The sequence below is a fragment of the Oryzias melastigma genome, linkage group LG15 (assembly GCF_002922805.2).
Source record: "Oryzias melastigma strain HK-1 linkage group LG15, ASM292280v2, whole genome shotgun sequence".
Classification (NCBI taxonomy): domain Eukaryota; kingdom Metazoa; phylum Chordata; class Actinopteri; order Beloniformes; family Adrianichthyidae; genus Oryzias; species Oryzias melastigma.
In genome coordinates, this window is record NC_050526.1 from 24,716,508 (window position 1) to 24,735,742 (window position 19,235).

At 39.4% G+C, this 19,235-nt stretch overlaps 1 protein-coding gene across 2 annotated transcripts; it reads right to left on the reverse strand.

Annotated features, from left to right (window-relative positions):
- Positions 1–1,434: 1,434 nt before the first annotated feature.
- thbs2a (thrombospondin 2a) lies at positions 1,435–18,504 on the reverse strand. Of its 2 annotated transcripts, XM_024297773.2 has the most exons (23): positions 17,985–18,504; positions 17,674–17,742; positions 16,938–17,491; positions 16,569–16,653; positions 14,334–14,533; positions 13,248–13,388; positions 13,067–13,160; positions 12,632–12,802; positions 11,837–12,013; positions 10,833–11,006; positions 10,552–10,679; positions 10,301–10,453; positions 9,292–9,510; positions 9,074–9,181; positions 8,005–8,164; positions 7,794–7,912; positions 7,483–7,717; positions 5,105–5,332; positions 4,728–4,999; positions 4,551–4,648; positions 4,333–4,472; positions 3,054–3,084; positions 1,435–2,610 (listed from the first exon to the last, which is right to left on the reverse strand). In XM_024297773.2, exons 2-23 carry the CDS (start codon positions 17,735–17,737, stop codon positions 2,607–2,609), a joined length of 3,555 nt encoding a protein of 1,184 aa, XP_024153541.1. In that variant the 5' UTR covers positions 17,738–17,742; positions 17,985–18,504; the 3' UTR covers positions 1,435–2,606. The 2 variants fall into 2 exon arrangements, with proteins under 2 accessions (XP_024153541.1, XP_024153542.1); XM_024297774.2 differs by lacking the exon at positions 3,054–3,084 and having other exon boundaries at positions 17,985–18,503.
- Between the last annotated feature and the right edge of the window lie 731 nt (positions 18,505–19,235).

Consider the following 19,235-nt stretch of genomic DNA (forward strand, 5'->3'; position numbering starts at 1 on the left):
GAATACAGCTTCCAAGCAAACATCTCAGGACAGAGACTTTTTTGGGGGGGGAATGTATTTATGAACTGTTATACTGTAATGCTCCAAGAATAAACGGCAGTAAATGAAAAAAATCCTACATTGATTGGATAATGAGTTAATCATATTGTTGTTTGGTTGTTTTGTCTGCACAAAACCTCCCTTAGATTTTTTTTCTTCACTTTTTCATTTGACTTGAGTTTTTAAAAAATTGATTGATTTTAAATATTATTGATATTATTATATTATTCACGTATTTGGTTGAATATCTAAAAAATAGCATTCTGCACAAGAAAATCCATCAGCTTTTGAAATCCTGTTGATTCAAGTTTTTATTAAAATAGGCAGATATCTTATTTACTTTTTAGCACATTTTCTTCAACTTATAAAACACATGGGCTGCACGGTGGCGCAGTGGTTAGCGCTCTCGCCTCACAGCGAGAAGGCCCCGGTTCGAATCCCGGCTGGGACCTTTCTGTGTGGAGTTTGCATGTTCTCCCCGTGCATACGTGGGTTTTCACCGGGGACTCCGGCTTCCTCCCACCGTCCAAAAACATGCTTCATAGGTTCATTGGTGACTCTAAATTGCCCCTAGGTGTGGCTGGGAGAGTGGATGTGTGTGTGATTGTGGCCCTGCGATGGACTGGCGACCTGTCCAGGGTGTACCCCGCCTTCGCCCATCAGTAGCCGGGATGGGCTCCGGCACCCCGCGACCCCGAAAGGGACAAAGCGGTCAAGAAGATGGATGGATTATAAAACACACAAACCTGCCCCCCCCCCCCTTTTTTTTTTATTTAACTAGAATTTAGGAACCCGTATGTCTTAAAAGAATACGGAAGAAAACATAAAATTTCCCTCAAAGTTCTTGCCTCTAAATCTCTCTTAACATAGCGATGGCAGTAACCTCTATCCAATTTAATAAAAAAAAATCAAGTAAATAGAACTTCAAAAACTTGTTGTGGCACACATACATTCCTTAAACAAATGGGTTACTTGGGTTACAACCCAAATTTTGGATTATTCAAGTTGGGGTCTAATTTTGGGATACTTACTTGTTGGAGCAATACAAATTTTTGGGGGTTATAGTGGTTTTATTTTAACCTAATTCATTTTTTTCCCTGATTTACTATAATAACCCAGAATAAAAGTTGGCCCATTTTTAATCTCAGAGTTGGGTTAAAACAACCCAAAACTATGGAGTTTTTAATGTGTAATTCCTTCGTTGTCCAGAGGGTGAGCCACAAACTCCACATATAACAGGATTGACACCTCCTCAATTAAAAGAAAACCCCAGATCTTTATGTTTATGTACACTCCAGTGCTAAACAAATCCTATATAGCCATTTTCAAAAATCGACACAGTATTGATTTTCATAGTCTTTGCATATTGGAATCTCTTAAAGAAAAAAAACAAAGTAGTACAGAAGTTTTTGTTTATTAATAAAGAAAATTTCATCCATCTTTATCTGAAAAAATGGGTATTAAAAGACATAAGTGTACAAAACATTTATGGGCATTTTTTGTAAAAAAGATAGAACCTAAAACAAAAGGCAGCAGCAATCCACACTGTACAGTCACTCCATCATAGACCTTCTGGACGCTTCTCCTGTGTAAAGATTAACCATATTGATATTCATAACTCTATGAAAAATTCTAATTTTATTTATTTTAATCTAATTTTAGTCGTCACAAATCCAACACTTAAAATGCTGACTGTTGAACCTCAGACTCTCAGGTGTTGATAAATCATTTGATACTCAGAGCTGAAAAGAACATGAAAGACAAACATTCCAGATATATATTTGATTTCTTTTTCTTAAATGTTGAGTCAAAGCTCTGAGGGTGATGAGACTCAACAATGAAAATGGTTTCTAGACATAATTAAAAAAAACAAAAAAAACAAAACGTAACAATATATTTGTTAGATTTGAAATCTAGCAGGGCGCTATGTCAGAATACACACACAAACAAACAAAAATACGGTAATGTGTTTTCTTGTCATTTTTGATATTCATATATATGAGTCAGTGTACACAAATAAATAAATTATTTACAATCTTGCAAAAAAATGTCAACAAACAAAACAAAAAGGCAAGGCTTAAATAATTTACAAAAAGAAATTATAGTACAGACTTATTATAAACATCTTTGGAACTCAGCATTAAAAATAACAATTGGGATGAGAAAAAATCAGGAAAATATTGATGATTCTAGCTTTGGTCCATATTTATTTTACATAATTTGTAAAAGATTTTAAAAAAGCAACAAATGGGGTCTCTCTTAATTGCGTGGAAACATCTTGTAAGTGGTTGCAAAACAACTTAAAAAGTAGAGTAAGTACACTTAATATAATTGCTTTTTTGAGATGCTTTTAAAAATATATCCACTCTCATAAAAATTTGTGTCAAAGAAGAATTGACAAGTGAGCAGGAAATCTTTTTTCATATCTCCTTCAGTTACTGGATCAAGGCAAAGCATGCAAATGTGCAAAGTCTCATACTGACGCTGAAACAGCCTCGGCAGTGAGGTTTACTGCTAAGGAGTCTTCTCTTTTGCCTTTTTGGAACTGTCCCCCCACCTTTGTTCATTTATCTGTTGAAAGATTGAGAAAATGCCATCAGTACTTGTGCATTAAAAAACAAAAGAACGCACAGGTTCCCATTCAAAGTGCTCAAGTGCAAGAACAACATGTCAAATGTGTGCATTAAGAAGCGTGTGCTCAGTGATGCAGCTGTGCTCTTGAAAAAGAAAAGAAAAGAAAAGAAAAAAAGACCACGATGTGTTTTGCAATCAGCAGATTTAAAGTCCTTGGACTGAAACACAAGGTCTTTCACAATGCATCTGGGGCATTGTACATGGACAAGCTAACAGGCAAAAAAAAAAAAAAAAAACGTTTTTTTTTTAACCCCTTGATGCAAATGTCCTCCAAACACAATTTAGCATTGAAAGATTTTTTTTCTTATTTGGAAATAAATTCAGGCATCGAGGGGTTAAAAGTGACTTCAGGCAGAACACACAAACCCTTTCACTGTTACCTTGTGAACACTGTAGGGAACTCCGGCTTATCTGAGATTTGAGAAAGATGTTGAAGGTTTAAAGATTTGAACCACATTAGACAAAGATATATTTCTCTATTATAGTTTGATGCTGTTTTTGTTGGGACATGTACTAAAAAAACAAAGGACAAAATATGCTGTGCAGATTACACAAGTATAGATTTTGCAGCTACCATTAACTTCCATAAAAATAGTATTTTGAACATATTATTGTGGCATTTTTCTGATGATGGAGGACATTTATGAAGAAAATTAGGTTTAAAATTACATTTATGAATATTTCTTTATTTAAACTATTGTGAATCAAAAGCTGATGAAAAAATGCAGTTTGAAGAAGAGCTTATTTGTGATGTAGAAAATACACTGGCAAGGCCCAAAGCGATACGGCCATAAAGACTGGTAACCGCACAGCATGTTCCAACATAAATCCAGTTTCACATACAGCAAAAAATACCCCCAAAAATTAGGTTTATAGCACACAGGCTAAAAAAAATGTGCATTTTTAAAATAATTTAAAACTTTTTTCTAGCATATTTTGCTTGGAAAAAAAAGTAGAAATTATTTCACAAATATATTTTTTTACGGGAATGCAGATCATTTTTTAAAATCTGCAAACCTAATTTTTTGGGTGGATTTATTTTGTGGTATGATGAAACTTGATTTTACGTGCAAACATGCAGTTGTGGTTATGAGCCATTACAGCCTTATTTTAAGCCCATACACGGTCGTTGCTCCCAGCTCTCACCATCAGGGAAGGGGGCGGGGTTGCCACATATTAATGGTCCCACCCACAACCCAGAGGTGACTATCTAACAAACTACTGCAGAAGCTATGCTCTAGAAAATGCTTTTTTTATTATTATTTTTGGCTAAAAAGGACAATCATAATTAAAAGACCACTTGGAGCGGTTTTAATACAGCTCGAAAGATGATTGAAGTGGGACTTTTAATTGGTGGAGAATCGTTAATTTTTATCATTTACGAGAACTCCAATTGTTTTCAGTTTTTGATTTATAATCAATTTTGATTTGCTTGAAGTTTTCAGCAGCATATGTGTAGCTTATTTGTTTTGGTGGAAAAACTGGTAAATCAAAGAAATAAATAGACACATTTAGTTTCAGTACATAGTAACAAAGTGGCTGTTACCAGTATTGAGTTTAAAAACAATTTGAAAAACATTGAAAGTGATTGCCCTCACACAGGCAAGCATGTAATTTTCTTCAAATAAAAAAATGGAAAAAATTCTGCTTCAAACTCACCTCTGCATTCATATTTGAGGTCGGAAAAGAAAACCATCTCCTGCGAAAAGACAAACAAGCCTAACCTCCCTCCTGCAAAAGTCTTATCGTAAATGGGTCCCGAGTCAGCCATGATCTGTTTGCCTTCATAGACCACAACCCTGAAAAATGGGAAAAATCTTTAGTCACAATTTGCCGCTGTTCACTAGTGATGCAGACACAGAAACAGACAGATTTACCTTATAAAACCAGTCTTTGGTCTGTGGATGAGATGCCACCTGTATGCCGTGTAATCCTTCCAACCAATGTTTTTTGGGTCATGCCACAGAGTGCGCACCTTTGTGAAATATTTAATAACACAGAATATAATTCCAGCCTTTAAAATAGACCATGTGGCATTAAGTCTTCACTCCCACCTGTCCTTGAGTGTTGCCTGTGTGCCATAAAGCATTTCTTAGGTTTTCTCCAGTGCCTGTGGTTGAGTTGACAACCTTAAGCGAAACGCCTGAGATGCCAAAAGCCTTGGATGGCTTGTCCTCCCAGTAGGTCTGGGTGATCTGCTTCCACATCACCACATAAAAACGCCCACTCGACTGGTATCCGAACACAAAGCCAGCATAGTCATCATCTCTGTCTGTGTTTACATACATGGTTCCACTGAAGTCCACGGCGCTGAATTCATCAAAACCTGTGACAGTGTCAGGAAAATGGAGGTGGTTGTTCAGTCAACTGGAGACCCAAAAGTGTTTGAAATCAGCTGACTGAGAGCTAAAGTGCTGGGTGTGCCACTCACCTACTGCAATTCCTGGATCAGAGTTGGCAGTCTGAACTAGCTCTTTGCCTTGGTGTTTTACCACCCAGTTGGGATCAATTTGAGTGGTTCCCTTCGGATCCAAGTGGACCATCTGGAACTTCCTAAAATCTGTCACACTGATGGCATTGTTCTCCGGACAAACATCTAGGATATCTGGGATGCTGTCGTTGTCAAAGTCGTCTTTGCAGGCATCCCCTCTTCCATCACCTGATTGAAGACAGCAGCAAACACATGGAGATGGTTGACCTAATTTTGAATAGGTTGGAAAAATATTGACAGCAGCTAAAATGAGTATCAGAATACTCCCACCGCAATGACTGATGAGGAGCTCCTCCAGGTCAATATGAAAAATGATTTCAAAAATAACAATTCCTCTAAGGAATCTGACCTTAAATAGTGTGCCAAGTCTGCTAAAGCAAATCAGCTTTCAGTGATACAAGCAAGGATGAGAAGCCTGAGGTCTATTAAAGCTTGACTGCAGGCCAGGAACTCATGGAGGGAAGAACGCCAGTGGCTAATGAAGACCACTGCCTGGAAGTAGCTTCTGTCACTAGTTTTTTTATTACACAAGGGGCTTAAACAGTTCTATCAAATAAACACTATCTGACAAGCTTTGAGGAGGGTGAAAGCACGATATCCAGGGCATTCCTTCTTCTCAGTATGTTTCCAGTTACAAACAGCTGCAAAAACCCGAAGTAACCTTGTTTTAATTGGGTGCTCTGGATAAAACGTGAGCAAAGCTTAATGGAAATAAGAACTTCACAGCCTGGCAAGTGTCCTCCTGGCCGGTTAGCTAAATGCAAGCTGGAATGACATCACCCACACCAACCTCAGCTGCTGGCTTTTTCCACATTCGCCATATTCTACACACACTGCACACACACCAAAGGTGTTTTTCCATTACTTGATGTTGTATGCACTGTATTTTTTTTTCTCAATTTTTATTGCAAGGAATATCAAATAAATAATAACATCAAATGCTTAGATATGAATGAAATTAAAAATTGGAGTATAATCTTTTTGGATTCCAAGGTCTGTAAAAAACAAAGCAAAGCTGGTACACCTGTGCAATATAAAGGGATAATATTGTGTACTTTTTTATATTGTGCAGCTTTTTTCCTTATAACACACCAATAAAGTCGTTTGTACTGTGATAGCAGATGTTCTTTCTAAATTGGTTGCTTTTTATGCACTCAGCGATTACTCAAACTTAAACTAAAGGTTGGATATAGATATTCTTGGCTTAAACTGTAACTTATTTTTACTCTATCAATATAGCAGTTTGTTAATCGTTTTAAAAATGTCTCAACTTCACCAAATTCAGTTATTCATGGCAGTCATGTGAGAACTCGTTGTTTTCTTTCTTTAAAAAAAAAAAAAAAAAACGCTACACAAGTTTTTAATTCAGCTTTTGGGTCTACGTACAAAATACGTAGTCATTAAACGCACATTCAAAGTGAAACCAAGTCAAACTTTGACCAATCGGGCACTTGGGTTTGGTAGTGACATATAAGTAGCATCTTCTTCAGTACACAGAAATACCAACCATTCAAAAAGAGATCATGGAGGGGGAATTAATAATTATGATTTTTGTCCTACTGGAATTATATGACACCAAGTCTTTCATATACTAGAATAAAGCTGTAAAAGAAAAAAGCTTTAAGCAGATTAACTAAATTTGAACCACTTTGATATTTAAGTGACCACGATATGCTGAAAGCAGGGTCAAGAACCCACATTCAGCACATTCTTAAATGTGTAAAACCACTATAAATAGCATTGATTACTCACTTTTATGTCATTCTAAGAAGGAGTGTGTCTAAGTGGTTTATGTTCTGTGATTTGACGATGATCATTCTATGGGGCTGCTTTCAAAGATGCTTACCATCCATGCTGAGATCTAATCAGCTGCATAATGACCCATCATCATTGCTACTTTAAAGAGAAAAAATGGTTCTAATTGGTAGAAGACAAAATAAAAACTGAGTAATTTCAGCTCCAAAAATACCAATTCCAAATGATCAAGTCATGAATCCTACAAATAGTAATCAAGAGTGAAGTCATATTTCATTGAGATTGACATAAAGTAACATCATTTCATGATAATGGATTGCAAAATGAAATTGGTAAAAGTGTTCCACTTTTCTCATTGCATGTATTCAAATCCAGCACTTTTTCTGTACTCCTAACCTGCTCTGATGGGTTTCCTTCATTCACTCATTTTAAAACTAAAGAAAAAGTGTTGACAAAATGTGGCCTAAGTAGTCTTCTGATCAGATTGGAGCAAAAGGCTTGTTTTTGAAAGTAACAATTACACAAAACTATTTTACTGATCAAAAATATTGAATAATACTCACCATCAGAATCCACCTGGTCTGCATTGGGTGTGAGTCTACAATTATCTTTGTCGTCAGGAACGCCATCATTATCGTCATCGTAGTCGCATGCGTCTCCTTTGCCATCCTTGTCATGGTCAGCCTGGTTGGCGTTGGCCACATACGGACAATTGTCCAAGTTGTTCTGGTGACCATCTTCATCAATGTCCTGATTATTGTCACACTGGTCACCAACCAGGTCATTGTCCATATCCGACTGTGAGAAAAATATCAACCATCTTAGAGTGAAGACTATGGCGATGTTTACCCTTATCTGGATTTGAAACCCCCACCTGGTCAGGGTTGTGAAGCAATGGACAGTTGTCGCACTGGTCACCAACTCCATCCATGTCTGTGTCCTTCTGGTCAGTGTTGTAAACATAGGGGCAGTTGTCATTGTCATTATGAATATCTGTGGGAAAAAATAGATTTTTGATTGAGTTTTTAGGTTTTAACACAGCTTTGACTTGTCTTAGATGCTTGGTTTTGGCATTTCTGGTTTACCATCGCCATCAATGTCCACTGCACAGGCGTCTCCTTCTCCATTGTGATCGGTATCAATCTGTGCCGGATTGTCTTCATACGGGCAGTTGTCACAGCGGTCACCAACTTCATCCTTGTCAAAATCAAACTGACGTGGATTGTAGAGGAGAGGGCAGTTGTCCTATGGAGCAAAAGTTTTTTGTTAGGAAGGCGTTCAGAAGCCAAAAATATAACTTTGAATTGTATTTGATTGAGAATTGATTCATGGAGGCAGATATGTTATTTTTAAATCAGCTTTTCTGACCAAACCCATAACCAACCTAAAGTGTTCTTTAATATTTTCTTGGCCCGCTGTTAGTTTGGAATTAATGCAATTGCAGTTACCGAATTTATACATGCTTATGCAACATTGCAGCATATTTTTCTCATTTAGAGTTAAATACAATTTCTGGACTGCTCTTGATTGATGACGGGAGAGTCTTTCTACTCTTTCCAGTTCCTCTGAACATCCTAAAGACTCTCAATGGGGTTTAAGTCTGGACCTCATCAATCTGTAAGAAATGGTGTGTCAAGCACTATTAACCACTGGCCAAACTGCACATTTACAACCTTTCATTTTTACTCTGTGTGAATGGTGGGATACTAACAGAGGCATAACAATTGCCGAGTGAAAAATGAAACATGTAACTCCTTGCTACAAAACAGCTGTGAATTGATTCTGCATGCATGAGAACTGCATAAAGATGATGCTTTTACTACAACAGTCTAAACTGTGTGAAAATATCTTGGGATATGTCAGCAAAGCAGAGGATGACAAACTTTTTGGAATAAAAATTAACATAATTTACAGCCCATTTTTGCCTTTAGATGTGCCATAGAAATTAAGTGTTTGTGTAGTTTGGGAAAGATAATTTTAAGAATCTAAGTTTAATTATCTTTAGCATCCATTCAAGTCACTCACAAAAAATTGCTTGTTTGATAGGCTTTTTTCTACCTAAAAATGACCAAAGAGCTGGTTTTCAGTTCTCCATTGACAGGTTAATCTGCTTTGTAACTGTTTCAGATGCCACTCAGTTGTAAAAAGACACACCCTTTCATCCTGGATTCCATCATTATCATCATCCTTATCACAAGCGTCTCCTTGGCCATCTCTGTCTAAGTCCTCTTGTCCAGAATTTGGTAAATCAGGACAGTTATCCTAAAAAAACCCCAAAACATAAACATTTTCAGTTTTGATTTATGATAGCAGTTAAAGTAAAACAAAAGTTATTTATCAATATTGGAAAAATAAAAGATGGGATGAGATACCTTCTTGCAGTTGTAGGTGGTGTTGGCTCCACACACAAGGTTCTGATTGGGCCATCCGTCCAAGTCTGAGTCTTCGCCGCAAATGAAGCCGTCCCCGGCATAACCGGTTCGACACTCACACTTGTACATCGGGTCACTGAAATGGCTAATGTAAATGCATTCTGCGAATTTGTGACAGCTGTGGGTTTTGTCTTTGCATGGATTCTCTGGCTCACAAACCTTAAATAAAGAAAAAAGAGATTTCAGTTTCAGAGTTAGACAAAACTAAAATGATTGGTTGCTTGCTCGATTGTTTTTTTTTTATATATAAAAGTCAATAATGTGGAGGACTTCTGAACACAGCTTAGCTCCTTTTAGTAGCAAATGAGATTCACAGCTGCCATTCATTTGAAGAGTTCAAGCCTCACTAGGTTTAAATGCCACTCCACTGAGCTGGAAATGACAACAAGCACTGGCCTTTGGTCTAAATTGTCTGTTTAAGCTTCTTGTTGCAAAAAAATGAGACAACCCCCTTTTCTGCAAATCAGTCATGGAAATCAGAGCACCAAATCATAGATTAACAACTATTGAGGCTAAAGAGTAACACACTAGCTCTCGAGGGATGTTCATGAACAATGGCTGATGAGAGATGCATAACATGTACTGAGAGACCGTGGGATGCTCATCATTTCTTCCTCCTTTTAGCACACTATAAATTAAGATAGAAAACACCAACTCAGTTGAGAACAGCAGGACTTGAGACTTTATTTTTTGCCACAGTTTCATAAAAATCAGCAGCATAGAGGACAATTAAAATAGTAAAAAGTGTAAAAATACTTTTAAATGTCTTTCTATTCTCTCCCTATTCTATTACTTTAGTCACAATCTGTCACAAGACTGCTAAAATGCCTCAATATGGTAATTGCTTTAAAATTTCTCTTCTGAAGAGACATTTTCTGGAGCCATAAGCCCACATTGCATCCCTTAACTTTTGATTTGTTGTGTTCAAATAGGAGTAATGCAAACTCACTTGTTTGTTTGTCTTGGCAGCCTCCACACCCATGCCAAAAGGCTGGGTCCCCTTGTATCGCTTTGGACAGGGCAGGCAGTGGAAACCTGGATCGGTGTTGACACATCGCTGTGTTCCACTTACTTTGTAGCAAACGTCAGACACAAGGTCACACTGGAAGATGGAGAAAATGCATCAACAAATACACATGACTTACACATGACACTTTGAAAAAAAGCAGCTATGCACAAGAAAAAAGAAGTTTCCTTCACCTCGTTAATGTCATCACAATGGGTACCATTTCCACGAAAACCAGCCGGGCATGGACCACACTCCCAAGACCCGTCTGGAGAGCTGCTGCAGTCCACTCCAGCAAAGCAGGGGTTAGACAGGCACCCATCTGGGGGAAGATTACATTTTTGTTGGAAACAAAACTACTAGTTTCAGCCTTAAGATTTTAATTTTCCTTTTGACCAAAGTCTTATGATTGGCAATCCAGAAGAGGTTTTTTCTTTCTTTCTTAGAGTTGAAGGTATAATTTACTGATGCTCACCAATAGGACAGTCCTCCTTGTTACAAGTGTCACTGTCACTCGCTTCCCCAAGGCACTTCTTGCCGCCGTGCTGAGGTTGAGGGCTGTTGCACTCACGTGTACGACTCTTTATGCCTCCTCCACAGGTTGCAGAACAGCTAGCCCATGGGGACCACGGCCCCCATCCACCATCAACTACAAAAAATCATCGATTGGCAACACATTGAAGACCTTGTAGACTTTTTCCAAAAAAACAAAAAAAAAACAAAAAAAAAAAACAATTACACTCTAGATGAAAGCTAGATCTAAGTTGAGGTACTGTTACGCATGATCAACACATTTGAATACCTGTCAATACACTCATAAAACAATACTAAGTTGGTTTAAAGGAAAATATTTCTATATTTGAAAACGGTTCAGCCCAGAGCAAAATACCATCTGGAATCTGTGGTATTTAAAAAAAAAAAAAAACGCTGCTCACCTGAAGAATACCTTCAAGCTAAATGAGCATAAACAGTTTTGACATGATCTTCAGGAATGGGATCCCAATGACCTTTCTAGATGTGACAAACCTCATAGGGAAAACACCAGAGACAAAACTGAAGAAAGAGCTCTACAAACATCAATTTCTTGGAGGTCACCTTCAAATTTAGGGATAAAATTGGCTTTCTCCCACAGTCCTACTTAATAGGTTAATTGGTGACTCTAAATTGGTGTAAATCTAAGGGTGTGTAGTTGTATGTCTATGTGTGGCCCTGCGATGGACTGGTGAACTATCTGGAGTGTACCAGTTTTTAACTGGTGATGTTTTTACAGCATTCAAATAAAGTTAGAACTGAAAGTAACTTAATGCTGCAGGAGAGAACATAGTGATCAAGGTTTCCTAAAAGACTAGAAGCTTGCCTGTCAGAAGCATGAGGAATGTTGCCCGAGGGACCTCAAAGACTGACTGTTGGACAAACAGGTTCACTGGTTTTTGTAACAGATGCTCCCATCAACCCGTTATTTTGGGCTGAAATACTCACTCGGACATGGCTTGGCAGTGCAGCTCTGAGTCTCCCTTCCGCTGCCCTCACAGTCTTTGCCCCCCAGCTGAGGCACAGGAGCATTGCAGTGGCGTATCCTGGTGATTTGTCCTTCCCCACACGTCACGGAGCAAGACGACCATGGCGACCACAAACTCCACCCTCCGTCTTGACGAACTGGGTGTAAGTCATCAAAGCATCAGACAGAGATCACCAAAACATACAGGCCACTTTTCATCCTCTGTTTTTTTCATCTAAACACTTAGAGTCTGTATATTTTGAACAAGTACGGAAAAGAAACAGTCACCACATTTTTACAAGTAAACACTGGGTGATGCTGGCAATGGTCTCAGATTCTGGTGCTGGTATTTATAGCTTTGTGGATAAACTGTACCCTTATAAGACTGATTTAGTCAAACATTAATGTAATTTAAGATGCAAACAATAACACATGGGGCTTCAATTATCTGTCATGTTAAGATTTTATCATCTTTAGAGTCTTTTTCGTACTAAATCCCATTATAAAATGTGTAAATATTTTATATTTTTACACTCAGGTCAGTGATGAGTAATTTTATGTGGAACAGCCTCTTGGTAAGTATAAACTTTAACGGTAACCCAGACATGAGATCCAGGGTCAGTCTGTCCCACAGTGAGGAACTCTGAGTGTTTCTCACTTTGAACAATCCAACCTCATGACAATTGAGCTTTCATGGGGTTTTTTGTACCCACAACGCTCTATTGTACTCTTCCCCTCCGAAGTCACACACAAAAGTTTGACACAGTTATTCTCACCACGGCTATCACATTTGCCCAGGCTGCACTTCCGAGTCTGGATTGAAGGTCCGGTGCAAGGGTTGCTGGTAGCGTCGCAAGACCGACCCCTCTGTTGAGTTCCTATCCCACAGGTGACGGTGCACTCTGTCCACTCTGACCACGGGGACCAGCCATCTTCACTGTCCATTGCTGAAAGAAGAAACCATTTATTTCATTCTCGCTCTTTCCAAAAACACTTATTTTTCAGAATTACAAAAAATGGTGTAAAAATGATTTAGAAAGCAACTAGTTCAGTTCACCAACAGACAAGCTGGCTGCAGCAAGCACATCATTAAAGTTTCATATCCAAATTCATGGCAACCTGCCCCATTATTTATAAAACACATGTGGACATAAGTTGTTTAGCATGTTTACAACATAGTTTTATTTGCTGAGAATGTTCAGACTACTTACGCATGCACACGGGACAGCATTCGCCATCAACAAATGAGGGGCTAGCACAGGCCACGGGAGGACATGTAATTTGATGACACACAATCTTGGACTCCTGCAAGTTTCATTGGATAATACAAATATTTAAAGTACATGCCATACCCGCAGTAAATTTGCATAGTTGTATGTTACTTGGCCCTACCTGGCAGGTACATTTGGTGCAGCTGTCTACAACCCAGTCTTCCTTATCCTCAAACAGGCGACCATCCTGCCAGCACATGTTTTTCTCCTTAGTCTCTTTCATTCTCCCGAGGGCCTCCTTCATGACCGTGTTCTCCTCTGTCTGAACATAAAGCGAGCAGATCTGCAGTTAGCTAGGAAGCCAATCACAAGTGATTAGTGCAAACTCATCGCAAAGTTGTCGCCACTGGCAGGTAGAAGGATTTAAGCTCCAGACAAAAGTGATTTGTGTGAGGAACCAAGATGGAGAGAAGAAGAGTAAATGTTGCTCTCTCTGTCATCCAAAGGTGCACCTCAGCGCAAGGCAACTGAACCATAATGCCTGTAAATCTCAAAACTCCAACTTTCACAGCGTTAATCTTCTTTACATCTCTATTTTTACAAGGAAAACAGACCACTGTGAAGTGCTGCATAGTTAAGCACACTGCAACCTCAAACCCACTTGGAGACCAAGGGATCTCTGACTGGACCCCTCAGAAACTGTCAGTTGATAAACCGCGGCCAAAGACTTTCGTGTGTGAGTGTGTGCGTCTTTTTTAACAGTAAGCACAAAACTCTAAGACACCACTCGATCTGGAAGAGCCTCGGGGACCCTTTTCATACCAGCCTCTATTTTTTTCCCCCAAGGTTCATGCCCAGACACTCTTATAGCTGGGAGGCTCCCAGAGGAAACACATGGGCTGTTTAAACAAAGCCAGACATTAGACTGGACCCAGTCACTGGCAGGGGAATACTTCCTATTTCCACATGTAACATGTCATAAAAGTTGTCTGACTCATGCTTGCAGAGATAGCAGCAGTGAAATGGGTTCAGTCATCAAGGCTATAAATGGTCCTGTGGCTCCTTACTATTTATTTTCAGACCAATGTAGGTTAGAGAGTAGCCCAGTTCAAACCTCAAACTGTAATGTTTCGTGCAAATAGCTGTATCGTTGGGCAAAAATGTCAAACTCTTTTGCTTGAAAAATGTATACTTCCGTTTAAAAAAAAACAGTCAATACATTCATGATTTGGGTTAAGTTACATAGATCCAAAATCTTGCAACTTACCACTTTTTGCAAACCGTCGATGAGGTTACTAACAACAACACGCAGTCCTTTCAGCTCGTGGAACATGGTGCTAAGTTCCTCACAGGAGCGTTCGCACATATCCGAGCCAAGGTCGTCCGTCTTCTGACCTATGACGTTGGTGGTGATGGAGGGGCTCACGTCTATCACTTCAGTGCTCTCTCTCACAATGTTGGGATCATCTGGAAGAGGATGAGTTTGTCAGAAAGGTGAGAATAAAATCAGACGAGGGAATAATTGAGAAAATGTAAAATACTGCTGAAAACCCACTTCCAAAGAATCAAACTATTCATTTGAGAGTGATTACTGTTGACAGCTACTTCCTTTCCAAATCTAGATGTGCTGTCAGCTCCAGTGTTTTAAATGAAAATGCATCTGAAGCTGCGATAATTGATCTTTGTGCAGAGGTGACAACAGGATTGACTGTAGGAAGACCGGAGTAGGAGGCACTGCTGAGAAGCAGATGTCAACCATCAATCTCCTTCACCTTTTTAATGAGCCAAAACTGTTGGTTGAGTTGATGAGGCAAATAAAAACTGACAATCTATAGATTCTAGTGTTTATTGCCTAGAAACAGTAGAACTAGAGATGGTCTGTTAAAGAGAAGTGTGTGAAACCTCATTTATTACTTTCACTGAGGGCTTGAAATTATGACCTCCTTCCCTTCATGCCACGGAAGAGAGGCACGGTTGTTAACTACAGGGTTGTTTGAATGAAGTAATGGGGCTAAATGTTTAGCTTTCTCTGCACAATCAACACATCTGGAGTAGGAAGTCTAACCAAGTGTAACGTGTCCACCAGCTGTGAGCTGCACAACACAGACAGGAAGAAAAAAAAAGAGGTCGCACGGCAAGACAGGCAGCATTTAAGGGTGGAGGCTGCAGTGGACCATATGACAAATAATAACCCACATTGCCTCACTTTACCCCTCTAGTTTTCCCCCAATTTCCATCCAAAAACTTCTGAGCTTTGGTAATATCAGGGAAAATGATAGGATTTCCAAAATAAACACACACAAGGCAAGTATCAAAGCTCTGTGGAATCCTGTCACTCAGCCAGAGCGCAGCACAAATCTGCAACTGGTTTGGATGGAGCTACTTAAGCTGGTGAAGAATAACAGCAGATTGGAGACTCTAAATCAAGAAGTCATGCAAATTGCCAAGTGATGTCCCGCTATGCTTTATTTCCTCTTCGGTCTGCTGGATTCATTTAGGTCTCTGGAGGGCTCGTCTGTTAAAGCATTTACACATTCTTCTCTCCCGTAGACACTTTATTTGTCAAAGCACACACAGGAAAGTATTCTGAAGTGAGCAAACAGGGCTAATTTTAAAGCCCCTCATTAATGTCCACTTTGACAGTTTTTATGAGTGTGCGGGTTTAAAGATGACTTTTGGTGTTAAACTCTTGAGAAGGTTGACAGTTAGCGGCTGGCGTGCAGCATCTTTCAGCATTTTGGGGACAAATAAACTCATTTAGGGGGTTTTTCTTGTGGCTGCAGATATAAAAACAATGGCATAGAATGGATACGCACATGGATTCACTTTGTTGATTTTTGCAAAAGATGGTTTTGTGTTGATGCTGCTCTTTGTGTGAGCTCTGCTGTCCGTTTTCTTCATGTGAGTTCAGCTTCAACTGAGAAAAGCAGCCCGATTGTCCAATTCATGACCTCACCCTGTGTGTGCGCATGTGTGTGTGTGAGAGCAGCGTGAAGTGGAAGCTCTGCAGCATTTAACTCAATTTTTATTTTCTTTCTGAAGCCAGTATTCCAAGTCTACTGCCAGTGGAAATAAATGTAAGCATCTGTATCTTCTTTTATTCAACACTCAGCTAATTGACAGTGTTGTTTCCTTGAACGTTAGACCTGGCAGGGCACGAATCTTGTGGCTTTCTGACTCACAAAATAAAACAAAGGGTGGCGAATCATACAGATGAGAGACAAGAACCCTTGTTGAAGTGTTTGCTGTGGTTGATACTTAACAAAACACAGGCAGTGTGCAGGGGGGAGGATCGCATGTGAAGGGGTTTTCAAATCACATCTGCAAGGTATCAGGCTTTGGAAATATAATTAGCTTGACTCATCTTTTGAGTTCTAAAAATCACACAGAATAGAAATAGTTTCCACTCCTCCAGCAACGCAGGAACCTTAATCTGCGTGCCGGTTTGGATGCTGGTAATGATGAGATAAGAACACATAAAAGGACGGCGCTCCACTCTCACCTTGCTTTATGACCTCACAGCCTCTGCCCTGGAGAACGTTTTCCACCGGCGTGTCAAAGATGAAACGTACACTTTGAAGAAGGCCCTGTGAGGTAGGAAAATACAGTTACTGTGAAAGGAACCATCTACTTTAACGATCCGGTCACTCTCTTTTTTTTACACAAGGGGCAATTTCAGACCTAAAAATGGAACTTTATTCCACACAAGAAGTCTAAAGCAACACAAAATGTTTCCTTTGCCACTTTCCCCTTCGGGTAACTTTTGTTTCATGTAAACTGTCATCACAGGCTCAGCAAAGACAGTAATCTAGTTCCTTGAAAGGAAACAAAAGACGTAACCAGTTGGCCAAAGCCACTTTCTCCATCTTACCCTAAAGTGGTTTTCTCGGTTGGATCCCTTTGCGACATACATGCGACTCCCTTCAGCCCGCAGGTGCTCATAGAACGGCTCATCCAGGACAAAGCTGTCTATCAGGTGGCAGCCCACAAAAAGGTTTGCGTTCTCCCCATTAATGTGAAGGGTGATATTTTTCCACTGAGAGTCAGCTAGGTCCACATCCTCGAATGAGACCACGTTCTGAGAGCCATCCATCCAGTACACCAGATCCAGAGTGTTGGCCGGTCCATTGGATATGATCTCGAACTGTCGCCTGTCACCAGGACCCTCCAGAGCCACCAGAGTGCCCCGTGAGGTGCGATCCTGCCGCATGCTGGCCACAAAGACAAAGCCCTCATTGTTCTGGATCTGTTCCAGGATTTGTTTGAGTATGGGGGGGTCTACTGGAGGCAGATAGTCAAAGCGGATGAAGCGGTAGGCAGGAGCATCTAAATTTTGGCCCCGAAATTGTTTGGCCCCCAGAGTCTTGCGTGTGATACGACTGATTTCAAATAAGTCAAATGATGTCTCATCCAACTGTTCTTCATCTGGAAAATCAAAGTAAAAAAAAGTGAAATAAAAAATTACTTTTTCATCAAACTAACAGACTGACACATAATCTTCATGTTAGTATTCTTTTCATTTTGACATTTAAGTTACTATGTGTAAAATCTACTATGCAAATGTCAAAATTACAAAAAATGGCAGTAATATGCACATTTCCACTAACCTTGAGATGTTGCTTGATGGAACACAGATAAAAACAACAAAAAGAGACTTCTCCACAGTTTCATTTCTCCTTCACAAAAGAAGAAAACAGTTTAAATTATTTTGTTCCCTTTTAAAATGATTAAATAGCACTTTGCTGCACTTAAAGTAAAATGAATGCACATAAAATTTTAAACAATGTAAGATTGAAATAAAAATAATGATTTATTTTTCTTTAAATACTGTCGCAAAGTAGTTTAAAGTCTGCAGTCTTTCACACTCATCCACATTTGGGTTCAGTCATGACGCGCGCCAAAAAAATCATGAACTTACCTGTGCAATTGAATAGAGATAAAGAACAAAATTCAAGCAAACATCCACCAGCAACGATGAAATGAAATGATTACGGATGATATGATGGTTCGAATCCAGGGACCATTGAATTAGCAGTGGTATCCCCAGTATCTCCCCCTGCGTAATGGGTTTTTTTGGTCCGCTTTGGCGCTCTACATCCAGTCTGGCAGACCTGAGGCGCAACAGTGACTGAAGCTCTGTGCTCCCTCCTCTTATATACGGAGCCTCGCAGTGCGCCCGTCAATCACAGTCTCTGGGGTTTGCGAGTTTTTATGTCCGGTTGTTAGGCGACAGGGTTATATAATTATCTTCCGATTGCGTAATTTTCTTATCCCTACTCGATCAGAAGGTGCCATTGCGAGACGTGGCCCCTCCCCTTAGGTCTCCCACCTTGATGTCTTCATCCCCAAAAACCTTCTCTCCTCCAGCGCGTGCGTAAAGATCCCTGTCTGTGCGCTGGAGATCCGCAGGTATCCCCCAGAGAAACATGAAGAGATGCACTTCTTTAGGTTTTTTTCTACAGTTCTATGAAAAATGGGAAGATTCTAAGAACGAAAAGGATGTAAAACGTCCATCACATCATTTCTGGAATGGTTTCATCAATATACATTCTGTATTTATTCGTTACCCCTTATGTTATTAAAAGGTTTACATTATTTTAATTTAATACAACATGCTTTGTTTCTTATGCCCCCTTTTGCCAAATACCCTCCCTGCAGCGTCAACTTTGGTTTGTGGAATGGTTTGCATCAATTTGGATCGTGCATTCCATTCAGGGGAAATTTTTTAAGTTATGGGGGCAGAAATGATTAGTTTGTCAGACATACATGAATGCAATGCTGGCTGATAATCAAAGCATCTGCGGAGACCAGATTTGACCAGATTAAAGTTGTTAGGAGCGGAAAGAAACTGAAGTTCTCTGCAGACTCGCTCTCATTCAAAGTAGATACAGCTGCCATTTGATATTTCTCAAGAAAAATATTGATTTGAAATGTTACCGACTTGACTGTCTAAAAATAGTTTACGTCAATCATAAAGTGACAGCAGGCAAGTCCATATAGTCCACAACTGGATAATCCAAAAACCACAGGGCAGATTTGTGTATGGCTGGTAAATCTGTCTCTTCCACTTATTGCTAAAATTGACCATAAAAAGCACAAATAGCACACATAGTTGTCAATTATTTGGATCATGGACAGTCCTTTTAGCTTTTTACTTAGAGCCAACATT

Bases quoted from the DNA above. Each gene is read 5' to 3' on its own strand.
- thbs2a (XM_024297773.2), bottom strand. From the start codon at position 17,737: ATGAAACTGTGGAGAAGTCTCTTTTTGTTGTTTTTATCTGTGTTCCAT. The intron at 7,913-8,004 runs GTAAACCAGAAA...TTTTTCCCACAG, and splicing joins AGTGGACATTGATGGCGATG to ATATTCATAATGACAATGAC. The intron at 4,473-4,550 runs GTAAATCTGTCT...CCCATTTTTCAG, and splicing joins CCAAAGACTGGTTTTATAAG to GGTTGTGGTCTATGAAGGCA.